We start from the raw sequence: 17990 nt of genomic DNA on the forward strand, positions 1-17990 counted from the left end.
TTTGGCCTATTTATTAACTTATGTAAACTATTAGCCTATTAATTTTAATTCATCTCAAGTCTTAGCATATTTTTCTCCTTCCCTCAAAATAAAAACGAGTTCAATTTCAAACACAACCTACATTTTAAAGCCCTTTTAGAAATGACGGGTGTGTACAATTGGGCTTCAAATTTGCATAGTTCAACAGGTACTCACGAGTTACACAAGTAGTGCTTTCTTCCATCTCTATTTGAACACAACCATATCTTCTTCCATTTTGAACTTACATATCTTTGTTTTTCCTTTTGAAAATAACCACTCTTGAAAGTAGAAAAACACAGCAGTCACTCCCAAATTAACCCGAAACAAAACTTCTCTTCTTTTCTTCTCACTTCCGTCCTCTTCAAGGCAACAGCAATGCTTCGGAGGCGAAGGTTTAGGCTCAAACTAGGAGTCTTGGCATATCCGCCAACGACCTCATCAGCACAGTCGATCGGGTCGATTGGATTGCGGTGGATGAGCTTAGTTGGTGGTTTGAATCAACTGCTCAAATGCTAAGAAGAGAGTGGATTGTGTTTGTGCTTTTTTTTTTTTACATGTTTTGCAATTAATGGAGATTTGAGACAGTTCCCTTCCTCAGATCACTCTTTTTCTTCGTTTGGGAGTTCTCTATGGGTTTTAAAAACAAGATGTTAGGAAGCTTCCTTTCCAAGGAATAGATCCTCATGGTTTTTTTTTGTTTTTTTAATTTCGTTAAATTTTATTGCTCCTTTGAATTGTTATTATTCTTTGGAGTTAATGTAATTTTTCTTTAATATAAAAGGCAATTAACTCATTAACTATTAGCATTATCATTTTACTTCATGAACTTTTTTTCTTGATATAGTTTCTTACTAATAACTTAAGAAATTTCACATATATAATCATGTCTCAATCGGATAGTAACTTAAATTTTTACAGTTAATGTTTCAAACCTATGGATTAATTCTGCAAATGTCCTTCAAATGTTATTAAGGAAGTGCCATTCATTATCTCTTATGATTGTAACCAAATGTATAAATGAGAATATTCAGGCCCCGTTCTTTTCGCTGATTCGAGTTTTGCTACAGTAAAAAGCTCTCAGAAACAGTCACATCTAACTTTTTTGTTACAGTAAAAAGCTCTCACAAAACATCACATCTCAACTCGAATTAAAAACTTGAATTAGCAAACCGAACGGGCCCCAGTGTTCCACTTTTTCCTATTTCCCTACTTTATTGAGATCTCAGCGCAAAATAAATAAATAAATAAATAAATAACAAAAAAAATAAAAAACATAAAGTGGAGTCTGGACACATATTATGAACTTCAATATTGCATATGCTAGCTTTTGCTTAAAAAAACTAGCCTCCATTTGCTTCACCCTTAAGGAGATACGCTCTCGCAACGCTGCACATGCCTAACAACTAATCCAGTGCTGAAATTAACCTTAATTAACACTGCACTATATAGCTTGGTCATCACAACCCGTAAAATGACTCCAACATCTGCTTAACACGAGTAAAAGAGCAAAACCAGAGGAAATTCTTTCGCTCTTTCTTTCTCGGGAATTTTTACGGTAGAGCATGCTATTTTACTCCACCAATAGGAACAAATAGTTTAATTGTTGGTTAGTTTTTTAACAGTCAGATCTCTATAGCTCTATATTAAAAATTTACAGTATGTCGCACATAATTACTTTTACTGCTGATCCAATCATTAAAAAATTAATCCAACGATAAAAGCGAAATAGCTTGCTCCACTGTAATGACTCTAAAATTAATCCAACGATAAAAGCGAAATAGCTTGCTCCACTGTAATGACTCTTTTTTTCTCCGTGTTTTGTTTGGAAAGAAAGTAAAGATAGCCAGCTGTGGAGCTAGCTTTTTTATCCTTCGATTCCTTCCAGGGATTTGCCTTTCCAAAAGCTCTTGTTCAGTTGGATGCTCATAGTTCTGTCGACACCTATGTCATGTTCATTGATACATTGCCTGATCTATAATAATCTCGATATCAGCTACTTTTAACTTCTTTTTTTTTTTTTTTTTTTTTCCGGTTTCTCTTGGCCAATAGCTGATGTTTAACCTTTAGTATTATGTTCCATGACAAAAATTCTTGCATTAACAGTTATGCACAATGTCATGCGTGGCAATCTAATCGTTTATAATTTGTTTTTCATGTTATGTCGTCAACTGTCAACCTGCTAATAAACAAGCCGTATTAGAATTTTGTATTTTGATATAAATAATAAATGAATCGTATTTATATTAAGACTTATCATGTCAGTTGAAGTAGTTAATACAAAACGACAACACAAATTGCTCACCGTCAAATGATAATATTAGTAAGGAATATATATACTTGGTGCATAAGAGTTGGTGTAAGTTACTGACCCTAATATAATTTTAGCTCAAATAATAAGAATTTTTTTTGGAGGTAAAAATAAGAATAATTTTGGCCTCAACTGCATTAATTGAATCCATCAAATTGTCATAAAAAATTCTTTTAACATGACTTAATTCTTGAGAGTATTTGGTGCAAGAAGTTGATATATATCTCTTATTAATAATGACAATCTGTATTATTTTCTGTACAGATTCACCTAGCTGGCTAGTATATGCTTGAGGCCTAGCCAACTGCTTTAACTACCAAATAATCACGCAAGTATAGGCAAGCATAATCAAGAATGTCTACTTTATATCTAGGCATTAAGTCTTTTGGAAAAGCCTTATATCGTGCGCATTATCATCCATACATTAAATATTATACAAACAATTTGATGCTAAAATTTTTAAGTTCCGTTAATTTTACCGATTCGAGTTTAGAATTCGAGTTTTGTCACAGTAAAAAGCTCTCAGAAATAGTCACATTTAACTATTTTACTACAGTAAAAAGCTCTTACATAAAGTCACATCTCAACTCGAATTAAAAAGTCGAATCAACGAACTAAACGGACCCTTAATAAATATATATATATATATATATGTCCTCCGCATTTGAAAGTGAGAAAATTACGATTTGGTCCGTCTCCATCATGAAGGCAAAAGCATGAAGATACCATAATCTAAATGGTGTGACAGTATTTTTTGTGATTTGTTTAAACGATTTGAGGCATATGTTTTTAAGATATAGTCAAAGAATACTTTTAGATAAAGTTAAACAACAACTCTTCTTTTAAGAGCACTTAAGTACTGTCCTTTATTTGTCTGTTCAATGCATGTGTAATTAATCGTATTTTATTAGGTTTACATATAACTTCCAATATCGTTATTAACCGGTAATCGTGGGCTTAGAGATATAAAATATAATATGTTATCTTTTTGGTTTGCATGCAATTATTATTAATATATATTTGAACTTTAGAAAAGCAAGAATATATAACATAATTATTTTTATAAACAGTTTTTATATGACGTGCTCTGTCAAGTGTTATATGATTAAACAGCTAAAACAACAATTTACATGATGTCGTACTTTGGTAGTACATGTGATTCTTAACAATATTTATGGGCCAATCTTAGCGTTTTGTTGGTGTATTCATATCATGATTTGAATCATGGTTCGTAATTTTTTATAATATTTTCTCTCATAAAAAATACATGTAAATCGAGAATAGTTCTGAATCATGATTTTAAATTAATGAATCAAACGTCCACTTATTTATTGTGAAATGGACTAGAAAGAAATAATCTTTTTCTTTTAGTTTGAAAAACAAACAATTACTTCGAGGTTGTTCTTTTATATTTATGAATTATGGTGACTTGAGTGATGATTTTGAGTTAAGTTTGAGTTATAACTTGAGTTGAAATTGTAACATGAGTTTGTGTTTGGATGTGCACATTTGAGTTATGATTTGAATTAAGAATCTTTTTGAATTTGTGTTTGAGTGGGTTAAAACTTAAATTTATATTTATATAGTATTTTAATAAAAACTCAATGGTGATGAATAATTTTAATAGGGTATATGAGTGGGGTTTTATTCGTCTTTTCGTTGTGAATGCATAGAAAAAAAATCATCTCAATCATAATTAAAACGAAAAAGTTATTGCAATTTTAAGAATATAAAAAATAATATTTATTAACTTGAGTTCGAGTTGAAGGGGAAACTTGAGCTCGAGTTTAGCCCCAAATTCGAGTTCAAACTCAAATTTTATAAAAGAACATGAACTTGAATAAAGTTGTAATTCGAATTCAAATTTTTTCTGAATTTCTTTGTAAAAGAACAACCCTTTCGTTTTTTATTCCAATTTCAAAATTTATAGTTCCTTTTCTTTATTCTCTTTCCTTTCTAAATATATTGGAGGAGAGGTGGGGCAAAACAAACTAAAAAATGGGAAAATATTTAATATTTGGTTTTTAATTCCTAGCTATTGACGTAAAAGAGTAGCATCAGATGGAAAATTTTGTAGTCGGATAGATTAATCTGTTTAATTATTTGATCCATAGTTTTTTTTTTTTTTAGCAACAAATTCGTGGCATATATATCTTGATTTAAATATTATGGAATGTGCATTATTATTTCATTGAGTCAATGAGATTGGGCTATTAAGATCATCGATTCATTTCTAGAACAAAGACTATAATATATAGCAGAGAGAATTTGAATGGGACAACAAAATGTATATATCAATAACATATTAACATTATTGTGCCACGTGGCACATTTTTATTGACTTTTTTTTTGGGTACATGTGCATCTCACATGTACATAGGTTTTTCATATCAGCTCTCGCTACTTAGCTTGTTTTTATATTCTCATTTTAATGGAATTAATATTCAATTTGAATTTACGTGGGCAAACTGTTACAAACAGGAAAAAATAAAAAAATAAAAGTACATATGCTAAATTTTTTATTTCTTGTGATCAACCTCTTCATATTTATTTATTTATTTACTTTTGGCAGGTACCCGATGAAAAAGATGATTATACGGGGATTTAAATTTTGAATCTAAGACTTTCTGCTATGATAATATGTTAATTTATCAATTTATTTTAAAAACTTAAGTTACTAGGAGGTGGATCAATAATAATTTATAACTTTATACTTTAACAATTTAGGTATTTCATCCAACATTGGGGAGATTTTCAAATTTTGGCAGAAGTTGAAAAAAGGTATATAAGATTTCAGAGTGTTGCCGTTCTTGTTGTTGTTGTTTTTTTTTTCTTATTATTATTATTTAAAAAAACCAATTTGGAGGGAAATTAATGGGCGCCAAATCCGGATGGATTTAATGTCACTTAAAAAAAACGTCAAATTGACATATAATTCCACTTTGTAGTAGTGGTAGGAACAAGGATGGACAAAATTTTAGTGAGAGTGGTTTTATACACACCTCTTTGTACTCTCCACACCCTCTTTCAATTAAAAAATTTCTAATTACAAAAAGACCTTAAGTAAAATAACAAAAAAGGACAATAGACTAATAATATAATTAAATTTTATTATAAAAGGGAAACTAATAACAGAGATTTTTTTTTTTCTCTTCACACACCCCACATGTCATATTGTTTAATTATAAATTATTTCTATATTAAAAATACATAGCAAAACCTTAATTTCTATTTTTCAATCACTATTTCAAAAAATTACATAGAGGTATAGTTAAATTTTCTTTACTATTTATTGTATAAAGATTATTCTTTTACTTTTTGTTTTTCGTTTTGTGTTTATATTTGCTTACTCATCGAGTTCTTTTTTTTTTTCTTTTATATACCGATTGTTGTGCTCGTGGTTATATCTTACTGCACCATTATTTGCTATGGAGTCTGATCAATTGGCGAATGCAATTTAACTCAGCTTTTGTTTTTTATTTATTATTTTTAGTTGTTTTTTGAATTGTTTATTTTGTTTTTGTTTTTTTTTGTTTGCTTACGTCATTTCGATGTTTTTTACAGGACGACGTTTCTACTCAATTCAATAATATTTCTCCAAATTATTTGTTCGTTTCGCTGATTCGAGTTTTACTACAGTAAAAAGCTCTCACAAACAGTTACATCTAACTTTTTTACTACAGTAAAAAACTCTCACATAAAATCATATCTCAACTCGAATTCTAAACTCGAATCAACGAAACGAACGAGACCTAAATAGATACACAAATGAATTTACAATTTTTCAGGTGACAAAAAAAACCCCTCAAAATATGATTTTCTCTTTTTTTTTTTCAAAGAAAATCAGGATCAGAATTGTAGATTACAACATATTTTTTTTACTAATTTGTAGCATATAACAATCAGGTTTTTCCTTAAATTTCTTAAGGCATGGAGTATACATTAACAAATCTAAATTAAGTTTCAGTAACTGAATTTAATTAAGGTCGAAGTAAAATATACTCTTTTTTACCAGCAGATAAATATGTCCCCTGCCACACTTATAAAAAAAACAAAAAAACAGAAAAACAAAAAACAAAAAAGATGACGTGCCTGTTGGCAAGTATTTCACATTCCACATGTTTTATGACGAGCTGAAGACACTTTGGCCGAAATTAGTACACATTTTCCTTCTAATGAGGTAATTAGCAGCACCTTTGTTTGATGGACACATCGGTAGAATCCACGACTAATTCCGTGTGAACAAACAAATAAACAAACAAGAAACTTCTTGTCTGAGTTCATGTATTAAAAATGAGCGTTTCTTCAATACGCCAGTCTTAACGATAATATCAGTTTGTGATTATTAAATCACGTCAAAATCACGTCAAAATCTTATTATATTAAGAAAATATTGATATCTTGTGATCGATTAAGAATTGAAATGTTGGTATCTTTCAACTAATTAACCAAATTGGTGGGATTGAGTGGCAAAGCAACAAAATTCATCAGTGGGAATATAAAGGAAAAGTTACTTCGTGATTTTCTAATGTGTAACACCAATAATTAATGGACGTTTATTTCTTATATTCGTCCTTGATTCTGAATCATGATTCATGATTCTGAATCATGATTCTCTACAGTGTTTTTCTCTTACAAAAAATGCACGTAAAACAGGAATGATTCTGAATCATGATTACAAATACATAAACAAAACGTCCTCTAAGTTATTTCCGTTTTCAATATTTGAGTGTTACATATGTAGCTTGTTTGTAGTTTTATTTGTATGATATTGTTGTCGTTTGGTCTATCATCTGGTTGGTCCGCTTCCTTGGATGGATAAGACTAAGATAGATACAGACCTTAGACAATTTCTGGCCCCATTTGGGCCACCACGCACTTGCCAATAATTCACAACTTTTGCCACCCGCAATCTCCTCGTGTATATGCCGTTGAATTAAACTTCATTATTGCTGAAAATATATATAAGACCAAAAATGTTTGTTTTTGGGAATTATAGGTCGTGTTTAAAGTTAGATTTATTTTTATTTTTCACGTTTTTTGAGAAAAAAAAAATAAAAACGGGAGAAAAATAGCGTTTGACACAATTAAAGATAAAAAATAGAAATGAAAATGATTTTTTAATTTAGTATAAAATGAGAGAAATGAAAAACGACTTTTATTCGTTTTTCATTTTTTATTTATATTTTCTCTTCTCTCGAGCAGAGAGAGACATACATTAATAAATTTTTTTATACTGAAAATAATCTCGTGATAAAACTACCAAACGCATTTTTAAAAATGATTTTTGTCTGAGATTGAAAACATTTTCATTTTTATTTTAATACAAAAAATAAAATTATTTTAAAACGAGTTTTAAACGCGCACGTATATTTACGTGATGCGTGTTATAATTCTTTTGAGAAAAAAAGATAGGCTCCCATGTGATGAAGGATGGGAATTTCTAAGCGAAGTGATATCTGCGTTTCACATTGGGCACGTTTGTTCAAACTAGCTATCATTGTTGTTGTTGTTATATTGGAAATTCACAAACTTACTCCTTTTTTTCTCTGAAAACTTACACCTTATTGAATTGACATGTTATAAAATGCAAACCCTAGCGAATCTATTTACCAGCAAATATATATATATATATATATATATAAACTTTCTTTTCTTTACAAGACGTATATAAAGCTTTTTCATGGTAGAGTATTCTTAGCGTGTTTAATAACATTTGTTCGGATTAAAATCATATGAAAATAAAAAATAAAATAAAACTAACAAAATCTTAAAAAATCTAAAAGCTCATCAGTGTCAAACCAATATCTAATACTCTCTCAAAGAATTCTGACTATGTAGTCTTCCATTATTGCTGAAAATATATATAAGACCAAAAATGTTTGTTTTTGGGAATTATAGGTCGTGTTTAAAGTTAGATTTATTTTTATTTTTCACGTTTTTTGAGAAAAAAAAAATAAAAACGGGAGAAAAATAGCGTTTGACACAATTAAAGATAAAAAATAGAAATGAAAATGATTTTTTAATTTAGTATAAAATGAGAGAAATGAAAAACGACTTTTATTCGTTTTTCATTTTTTATTTATATTTTCTCTTCTCTCGAGCAGAGAGAGACATACATTAATAAATTTTTTTATACTGAAAATAATCTCGTGATAAAACTACCAAACGCATTTTTAAAAATGATTTTTGTCTGAGATTGAAAACATTTTCATTTTTATTTTAATACAAAAAATAAAATTATTTTAAAACGAGTTTTAAACGCGCACGTATATTTACGTGATGCGTGTTATAATTCTTTTGAGAAAAAAAGATAGGCTCCCATGTGATGAAGGATGGGAATTTCTAAGCGAAGTGATATCTGCGTTTCACATTGGGCACGTTTGTTCAAACTAGCTATCATTGTTGTTGTTGTTATATTGGAAATTCACAAACTTACTCCTTTTTTTCTCTGAAAACTTACACCTTATTGAATTGACATGTTATAAAATGCAAACCCTAGCGAATCTATTTACCAGCAAATATATATATATATATATATATATAAACTTTCTTTTCTTTACAAGACGTATATAAAGCTTTTTCATGGTAGAGTATTCTTAGCGTGTTTAATAACATTTGTTCGGATTAAAATCATATGAAAATAAAAAATAAAATAAAACTAACAAAATCTTAAAAAATCTAAAAGCTCATCAGTGTCAAACCAATATCTAATACTCTCTCAAAGAATTCTGACTATGTAGTCTTCAAAAGTTAAAACTTCCACACTTTGTTTTCTTGGGTGCAAGTTTGGTGATAAGAAAAAGGAACTATTAATATGAACCAATGAAAAATATCCCTAGCTAGAACAATAAAATTAGAATACTCTCCTATAATAGTTTTAGTAGATATTTGGTTCATAGATTCATAATCATTATTCAAAATATTCTCGATTTACATGTATTTTTTGTAAAAAAAAATACTGTAACAAATCACGAATCATGATTCAAATCATAATATGAATCTATCAACACATTAGAGATTTATTAATCATCCTCTCTATTTACTATCACGACTTCCTTTATTTTTGTCAAACTTAACGGAAAATGAGCACCTCTATACGACTTTTATCCAATATGTCTTCCGCCAATTAAGAAAAAACTTTTTGTTTCATTAGAAGTAAGAGGAAAAGAAATAAAGCATTTTTTTAAAAAAAATGAAGAAAGAAATAAACACGCTTAACGAGAAAAGTAGAGAAAAAAAAATATAAATAAGCAAATAATAATCCTTAACTCACATAACTCCCTTTGATTAATAAAGTCCGCTAAACAGCTACGATAAAAAACAACGCAGATTATACAATTAAACGGCGTCGTCTGTGTCGAACTATACAATGAAACTACTAATATCCTATTTGGCAATAATAATAAGGATTTTTATTGCATTTTTTCTCAAAATTTACCGTGATTTAATAAATTATCCTATAATTTTTTAATTTTAATAAGTTATTTTTTTAATTTATAAAGTTATTACAATATATCTCATTTTAAAGATGATTGTGTTAAATTAGTGTCAAAAAAATACGTTCAGTCATAAATTTTAACATTCTAATTCAAATGTAACACAAATTTTCAATATCTCAATTTTTAATCTTTTAAATTTAATAAAAATTTTAAACAAATTTAATTAAATGAGACACATTATAATAAATTTATAAATTTAGAAGACAACTTGTAAAAACTAAAAATATAAAGAATAATTTATTAAATCACAATAAATTCAGAAGACAATTATGCCAAAAACCCTAATAATAATAATTCTACATTTTCCATTGCTTTCTTAAAAAAAAAAATAATAACAATTTTCCGTTGCAAACGACGACACTCTCTGTGGCTTGCACGTGGCCTATAAGAAACAAGTTTAACGGTTGAAAGGTCCAACATGCGGAAATGACCAAAACAACCTCCTCCTTCAATGCCTCAACAGACGAGTAGGGTCACGCGGATTTAACGCCTTAACCGCCGGTGGGACCGAGTCTGGTGTGACGTTTCGGGTAATTAAACCATCAACCGAGGGTCAAACCGTCAATTCAAGTACAAAATGATTTAATAATCAATTTCCCCTCCCTTATTATACACTATATATAATATACTACATACGCCCCCTTAGACCAAGAAAACACCACAAGAAAAAAAGAGTATAATTTAGACCACTGTTGCCTTACCTACCGAGCTAAATAACTGTCGGCAAACCTCTGTTTAGACACAAAAACCCACACACAAAAAAAAAAAAAAAAAACTTTCTTTAGGTCGTTTTTTCTCTTGTACATTCTAAAGCCTCCTTGTTGTTGGTGGTGGCTCCGCCGCCAGATCACCGGAGACACACGCAACAATGCAGCACCGCCGCAGTGATTCTTCTGGGTTTGTACGGCCAGCTTGGTTTCGTTATGCCGTTTTGCTGGTTGTACACTGTCGTTTGGTGGTTGATGTGTCTGCTAAAGGCGCTCAACCCCAGCCGCAGCACACCCTGACGGACCTGCATTGGAAACCCGCCACCGCCACCTGGTACGGAAGCCCCGAAGGCGACGGCAGTGACGGTGCGGCCTCTCCCAAATTGACCTATTTACTCATAATAACGAGAATCATGGCAACTGCATTTGGTCAACTCTGTTTTGACCAATTTTAATTCCATTCATCTCTTGGTCCATTATTGTCTAAATATGGCAAACAAAGTCATTTTTTGTGTATTTTGTTACCATTTTTTGCCGCTTATTTGGTTGAGTTGGTTTTTTTGTTTTGTTTTTTTCGTTACCTACCTTATTTTACCTTCCCCTTGTAGTTTTAACGAAAACGACTCGAAATGTTCAAACCCATCTCAGCATTACAATTTTCTGCCACTTCGTGCCTGTCACCTAATCCGTCAGTTAACCATAGAAAGACCATGGGAATTATTTTATTTTTACCACATTCTCAAAAAGTAGCCTCTTTTTTACACTTGCAAACATATTTCTCAACTAAATTTTGACCAAATTTTTGTTCAAAAAGGTGAAAAAAATTAACTACTAATAGTGTGGTTTACTACAGGTGGGGCGTGCGGATACGGGTCGTTGGTGGACGTGAGGCCACTGAGGGCGAGAGTGGGGGCGGTGAGTCCAGTGCTGTTCAAGAACGGGGAAGGTTGTGGGGCGTGCTACAAGGTGAAGTGTCTGGACAACAACATCTGCTCGCGGAGGGCGGTGACCATCGTTGTGACGGACGAGTGCCCCGGCGGCTACTGCGCAAACGGCCGCACCCACTTCGACCTCAGTGGTGCAGCATTCGGGCGCATGGCTCTGGCCGGGGAGGGAGGACAGCTCAGGAACCGAGGAGAGCTTCCCGTTATTTACCGCCGGTATGTATGTGTAGATATATATGTTGTGTGAAAGCCCAAGGTTGTGTTTGTAGTCGGTTTTGTTTCTGTTTTTTACATTTTTGAGAAAGAAAAAATAAAAACAAAAAAAAATAACTTTTAACATAATTAAAGATAAAAAATAAAAAATAGAAATAAAAATAAAATTTTAATTTAGTATAAAATAAGAGAGAAATAAAAAATAATTTTTAGTCATTTTTTATTTTTTATTTCCGTTTTTTTTTTCTTTTGAGTAGAGAGAGTGAAAGAGACATTAATATATTTTTTTTATACTGAAAACAATCTCTTGATAAAACTACCAAACGTATTTTTTAAAATAATTTCTATCTAAAATTGAAAATGTTTTCATTTCTATTTTTATATAAAAAATAAAATTATTTTAAAATAAATTCTAAACACACCCTAAATTTTTACACCTCCTCAGCTTTTTCAATTAAAAATTTAAGTTAAAAAAAATGAATTTGAGTTATAAATCGAACCAACCAAAGTAAGGAGACTTAGAAAGTTCAGTTTCTATGGGTATAACATATGGTTGTGTCATGTGCTCCCTAATTTCTCTCTAATCTCCTTTAGCTGATCCATCCACTAATTTTTTATTTTTTTAATTTTTTTTAATTTGAGGAAGTCGATCTGTTTTGTTTGCTTTAACTGTCGCTTTTTTTTTTTTTTGGTCACATAATATCCAAATTTCTTTTCTTTTTCTTTGTTTCCCTTGTCTTCGTTCGCATATGTTTTTTTAGTTCATCAATAGACGAATTTATAATAGTTGAAATGACTAAATCACCCTTTTTCTTTCACGTACTTGAGAGTTCTTATTTGAGAACAAAATTTAAAAAATATTACTTAGAGTGTTTTTTGCTGATGATCAATTTAATAAATAAGTTGAAACAGTGATTTTTATGGTTTTAAGCTATTTTTAATATGACCCAATTCATTTCACCGATTTAAGTTTAGAATTTGAGTTTTGTTACAGTAAAAAGCTCTCAGAGACAGTCACATCTAACTTTTTTACTACAGTAAAAAGCTCTCACATAAAATCACATCTCAACTCAAATTAAAAACTCGAATCAGTGAACTGAACGAATCCTTTGCCGCTAAACTTTAAATAACTTGATTTTAGTTGGTCTATATACTATTTTGATTATGATGTGAATTTATTTTTAAAAAACAGACAATACACATTTGTTTTTGGAGTCAAGTTATTAAGAGCCAAAGCCCCTATCACGTACTTGAGGTTACATAAATGGTCATAATTTAACTTTTGATTCTTGATAGTATTGATGTTACTTAGAGTACTTGCATAGATCACAATATTCTAGTATTCAATTTTATGTTCCTTTCTCAAATTAGTGTGTTTTACATCATACTTGCATCATACTTACATCATACTAGATTTTGTATATCCGTATGCCAGTTATAGTAATGAAAGCAAGGGATTTGGTTCTTCTTGCTATGGTTATTATGTATGGATATAAATTAAGAAAAGACAGGCCAAAATTAGTGGGTCCATTTTGACACAAAAGATGTTTATTTCTCTTATCCTCTTTGTCTGCAGGACACCATGTAAATATCCTGGAAAGAACGTTGCCTTCCATGTCAATGAAGGCTCAACAAATTATTGGCTTTCTCTTCTGGTGGAGTTTGAGGATGGAGATGGAGACGTTGGGGCAATGCATATAAGAGAAGTACGTACCTATAAAATTTTTCCGCGTGAATTTACTTTATCAATGCTATCATCATTTTTTTTATTTATTCTCGGTATTTACTGACACGTAAACTTAATTAACATAATATATTATTACATAAATAAAAAATAAAATAATAGAATTCATGAATCAAAACAGTGATACTAGCGTTTCTTTTGATTAACTTTGTTTCTCTTTTTTGTTTTTTTTTTTGTTTTTTGAAAGTAAAGCTCCATTAAAATCATGATAGTGTGTAGTCATGCCGAATCAATAAAAGCTACGCATTAGAGTTGTTGGTGGGTTTCTCTTTCTTTTAAAAAGTATTCCCTAAACGTGACCAAAAGGCTATGGCCATTCCACACAAGTTCTTAGAGAGAAAGTACAGTAATCAATTACGATTTTTAACCCTTTGTGAACTCTCGTCACTTCCTAATATCCCGGACAATTACGATTTTTCTGTCTTTATGTAGAAAAAATATCTTTTATTTGGCCCAGTTTCTGATACATTGTTTTCCTACTTATTTTATCAACATGTGCAAATCTTAATGGAGCCAAAGTGCATCAATGACACTTATTTATTTATTTATTATTATTTTGCTTGCACTTTTTCCTCTTCCATTCACCTATATTCCCTTCACTTGGTGCATGTGACACACAGCCCCACACTCTTAAAAGGTCTCACTCCAAGCATGTCCAAAACTTTTATATTATTCTTTTCCTTTCCCAGATTTTCTTTTTCACCCATACTTTGTGATTCACCAATGTTTTTTTAATAATAAAAATCAGTAAGTCGACGTTTAGTTCATAGATTTAGAATTATAATTAAAAATTATTTTTAATTTACGTATATTTTTTTTATGAGAAAAAATACTATAATAAAATACGAATTATGATCCGAATCATGACACAAATTCATTAACTAAACGCACACTAAAATAACTTCTGTTTTATTTTATATTGGCAGGGAAGTTCTAACCATAGATTTTCTTTTTCACCCATACTTTGTGATTCACCAATGTTTTTTTTAATAATAAAAATCAGTAAGTAAACGTTCAGTTTATAAATTTAGAATCATAATTAAAAATTATTTTCAATTTACGTATATTTTTTTTATGAGAAAAAATACTGTAACGAACTACGAATCATGATCCGAATCATGATACAAATTCACAAACTAAACGCGCACTAAAATAACTTCTGTTTTATTTTATATTGGCAGGGAAGTTCTAACCAGTGGCTAGAAATGAGCCATTTATGGGGAGCAAATTGGTGCTTTAATGGGGGGCCCTTGAAAGGACCATTTTCAGTGAAGTTAAAGACACTTTCAACAGGAAGGACTCTCTCTGCCAGAGACGTTATTCCCAGCAATTGGTCTCCAAAAGGAACTTACACTTCTCGCTTCAACTTCTTCTCTTGAATTAAAATTCCCGACTTTCACAAAAAAGAAAGCCAACTCCTTTTTTCCCCCCATTTGTATGCCCTGAAAGGCTCTCCCTGGTTTGGTTTCCCACGACACCAAAAGTAGCCGTTGTCGGGTTGTTCTTCTTTTCTTTTTTTTTTTTTTTTTTTTTTTTTTTTTTTTTTTTTTTAGGGAAAAGTAGCCGTTGGAATGCACAACAAATAATAGCATAGCATCCGATGCTCTTCCCTTTTTCTTTTCTTTTTTTTTTTCTTTTTTTTTTGTTTGTTGTTAATCTTTTCTTGTGGGTTAGAGTGTGGAAACTGGTTTTTTTTTTGATAATTCAGTGTGGAAACTGGTTAGTAGATATGTAGCCCCTCTCCAAAGGAGAGAGAGCGTATGTTGTTGACTTTTTGTTTGCTTTGTAACTTGTAAGTTTGTGGGCCCTGTCTTTAATGAATGTGGACCGTTGATCCCAAGTATTTTAATTAACTCGGAGACAAGAACTGGATAATTGGGTCCGTTTTCTGCTCTATACTCAGTTCGCTTTAAAAAGTCGCACTTCAACATAATTTCTAAAAAATATATATTTATATATTTATACTTACCAGTTACCACAACGAATCAAAAGTTGCACTTTGAAGACAAGGAATCATTTTTTTTTCCCCCTTTTAAGCTATTAAAACAAATAATTTTAGCTAAAAGAAAGGATCTTAATAAATTTAAGATTTAATGTGGATGTTCATTAACCACATTCTACAGTATTTTTATGAGATTAAAGTCATACTTTATGGGATTATAATTTGTAATTAATTGAGATTATAATTAATTATAATTTAATAATTATAATTATTATGTAGATCTTTATATTATTATTTTGTAAAAAAACTTATAAATAGAGTCTTAAAAAAACATTGCATGATAATGTGTGAATTAAAAATATTATCTTTTTTCTTCTCTCAATTTTTTTTGTTCTTATTTTTATTTTTTCACTCCGTTTGCTTTATTTTATATTATGACAGGATCCAAAATATAATTTACGCCTCCAAATAAAATACAATAAAACTAATTCGTCGTCTGTGGGAACGAACCCACGAACATATGCTGAAAAGCCGTGCCGGCTGAGCTAAGATAGTCTCACATTTTTTGCGGTTCGTATTTCTATACATTAATAAGGGTTTATTTCATTTCACATATTTAAATTTTTAATTTGAGTTGAGATGTGATATTTTCTTAGAGTTTTTCATTGTAACAAAAAAAATTAGATGTGACATTTTCTGAGAATTTTTTACTGTAAAAACCTAAAACTAAAAACTCAAATTGGTGAAATGAACGATGCCTTAATTTATTAATTTGAGTTTTTAATTTAAGTTGAGATATAATTTTATATGAAAATTTTTTACTGTAACACAAAAATTAAATATAATTATTTTTGATATTTTTTTTACTGAAATAAACGGGATATAAATACCTTTATAATATTCTCCCATTTATCATCTTTTGCGACACAATTACTACATTCGTGGAAGTAAATAGGAGTTGGAACATACCAATATGAGAACGCTCAGTACTTTCTAATTTCTACGACGTGACAACACATATGCGATACATCATTACTGGATGATGAACTGCAATAAGTTAGTTTCGTTTATTTTATCAATTTTAATTTTTAATTATAGTTTTATTATAGTTAAAAATTCTCATAAAAAATTATATTTAATTTTTTTTATTACAGTGAAAAGTTATTATATAAAATCACATTTGAATTTGAATATGTGAACTGAACGAGACCTTAAACACTACATTTTTTTTAAGGCAAAACAGGGAAAGATATACCAAATCAACGCATTGTGAACATGCGATAAGGGGCATGTCAATTAACATTGGGGGATGATTAAGATGATGCTAATGAGTACTACCCACAACTTCGTCCGTACACTATTTTAAGCTAAACTCTTGGTCAAAAAATATGAAACGGATTAAAATAAAAAAAAATTCCTGGAACCAAAAGATGCAATAAGCCATGGTTAGGTGTCGGCAGGCATTTAGTGTTATAGGATAAGTGTAGTTGTCTGTGGTTGACAATTGACACGTAGAATCACAAAAAATACACATAAAATGAAAATAATTCTAAATTATAATTTTAAATTCATGAATTATAGGACATAAATACTAGTAGAATATTTATGAGAATGTGAGCTATGTATAATGTATCGTATCATCACCCACATGCAATGAGCTATAAAGCTTTTCACAACTAGTTTGGTTCCTCATGGGTGGGCGGTGACAAAAGGGTTATGATCTCCACCACGTGGAAGGGTCCCCTTAAGATCTTGGGCCTTGGCTGATGGGCACGTGACTTTCCGTTATCACATGGGATTTGCCACGTCATGATTCCCCAACGAGACAACAACAAATCTTCATAAATGTGAAGCTTCTAAGAGGGTTTTAGTTTCATAAATTATTCAGTGCACCACACCACGTCATGTTATTTACATGATACACTCGACTAATTATTAGTTTATATTTAGATGTTTTGTCTATAAAAACTCTTTGTAATCATTTTTCTTTCTTAGTGTATTCTACATTAATTGCTTACTCACAATTGTAATAAAATTCCCAACTTAATCTCTTATATAAATTGCAGTAAATAATATATTTATGAAACTAAAGTAATTAAATAGTACATTTTAATACTATTTAAAATAAATAACAGTTTACTACATAAATAATTTATTTTTAATTAATAAAAAGATTTTTTTTTACGTAAATTACTAAAAAGATTTTTTTTTTTCACGTAAATAAAGATTTTTTATCATGTAAATTATTTTTTATTAGTCGTAATGATATTTATACGGTAAACTGTTATTTATTTTAAATAACTTTAAAATATTCTCCCAATATTTTACTGCAGAATTGATAAATAACAATGTATCGGTTTTTTTTCCTTGGATATTAAGTTCCCTTCTAAAAAAGAAAATATTATGCTGCCCAGTAGATATTGGGTTGTTGTTGCTTAAGGCTTTCTTCTTTTATTTTTGGCTCAATCAATAAGTTTCATTCTTTTTTTTTCATGAATAGACTAAAGTGTGATAATGTGTGTATATATATATATATATATATATATTATTTTTAAGACTATTGGATAGACGAGTTCTATTTGTATAGACCAAGTGTGATAATATATATA

General features: G+C 30.1%; 1 protein-coding gene across 1 annotated transcript; it reads left to right on the forward strand.

Moving 5' to 3' along the window:
- Window positions 1–10493: 10493 nt before the first annotated feature.
- Window positions 10494–15293, forward strand: LOC112092192 (expansin-B3-like). Its single transcript, XM_024167650.1, has 4 exons — window positions 10494–10904; window positions 11392–11698; window positions 13272–13401; window positions 14621–15293. Exons 1-4 carry the CDS (start codon window positions 10700–10702, stop codon window positions 14816–14818), a joined length of 840 nt encoding a protein of 279 aa, XP_024023418.1. The 5' UTR covers window positions 10494–10699; the 3' UTR covers window positions 14819–15293.
- Window positions 15294–17990: the final 2697 nt, after the last annotated feature.

This window comes from Morus notabilis, unplaced genomic scaffold (assembly GCF_000414095.1).
Source record: "Morus notabilis unplaced genomic scaffold, ASM41409v2 Scaffold732, whole genome shotgun sequence".
Classification (NCBI taxonomy): Eukaryota; Viridiplantae; Streptophyta; class Magnoliopsida; order Rosales; family Moraceae; genus Morus; species Morus notabilis.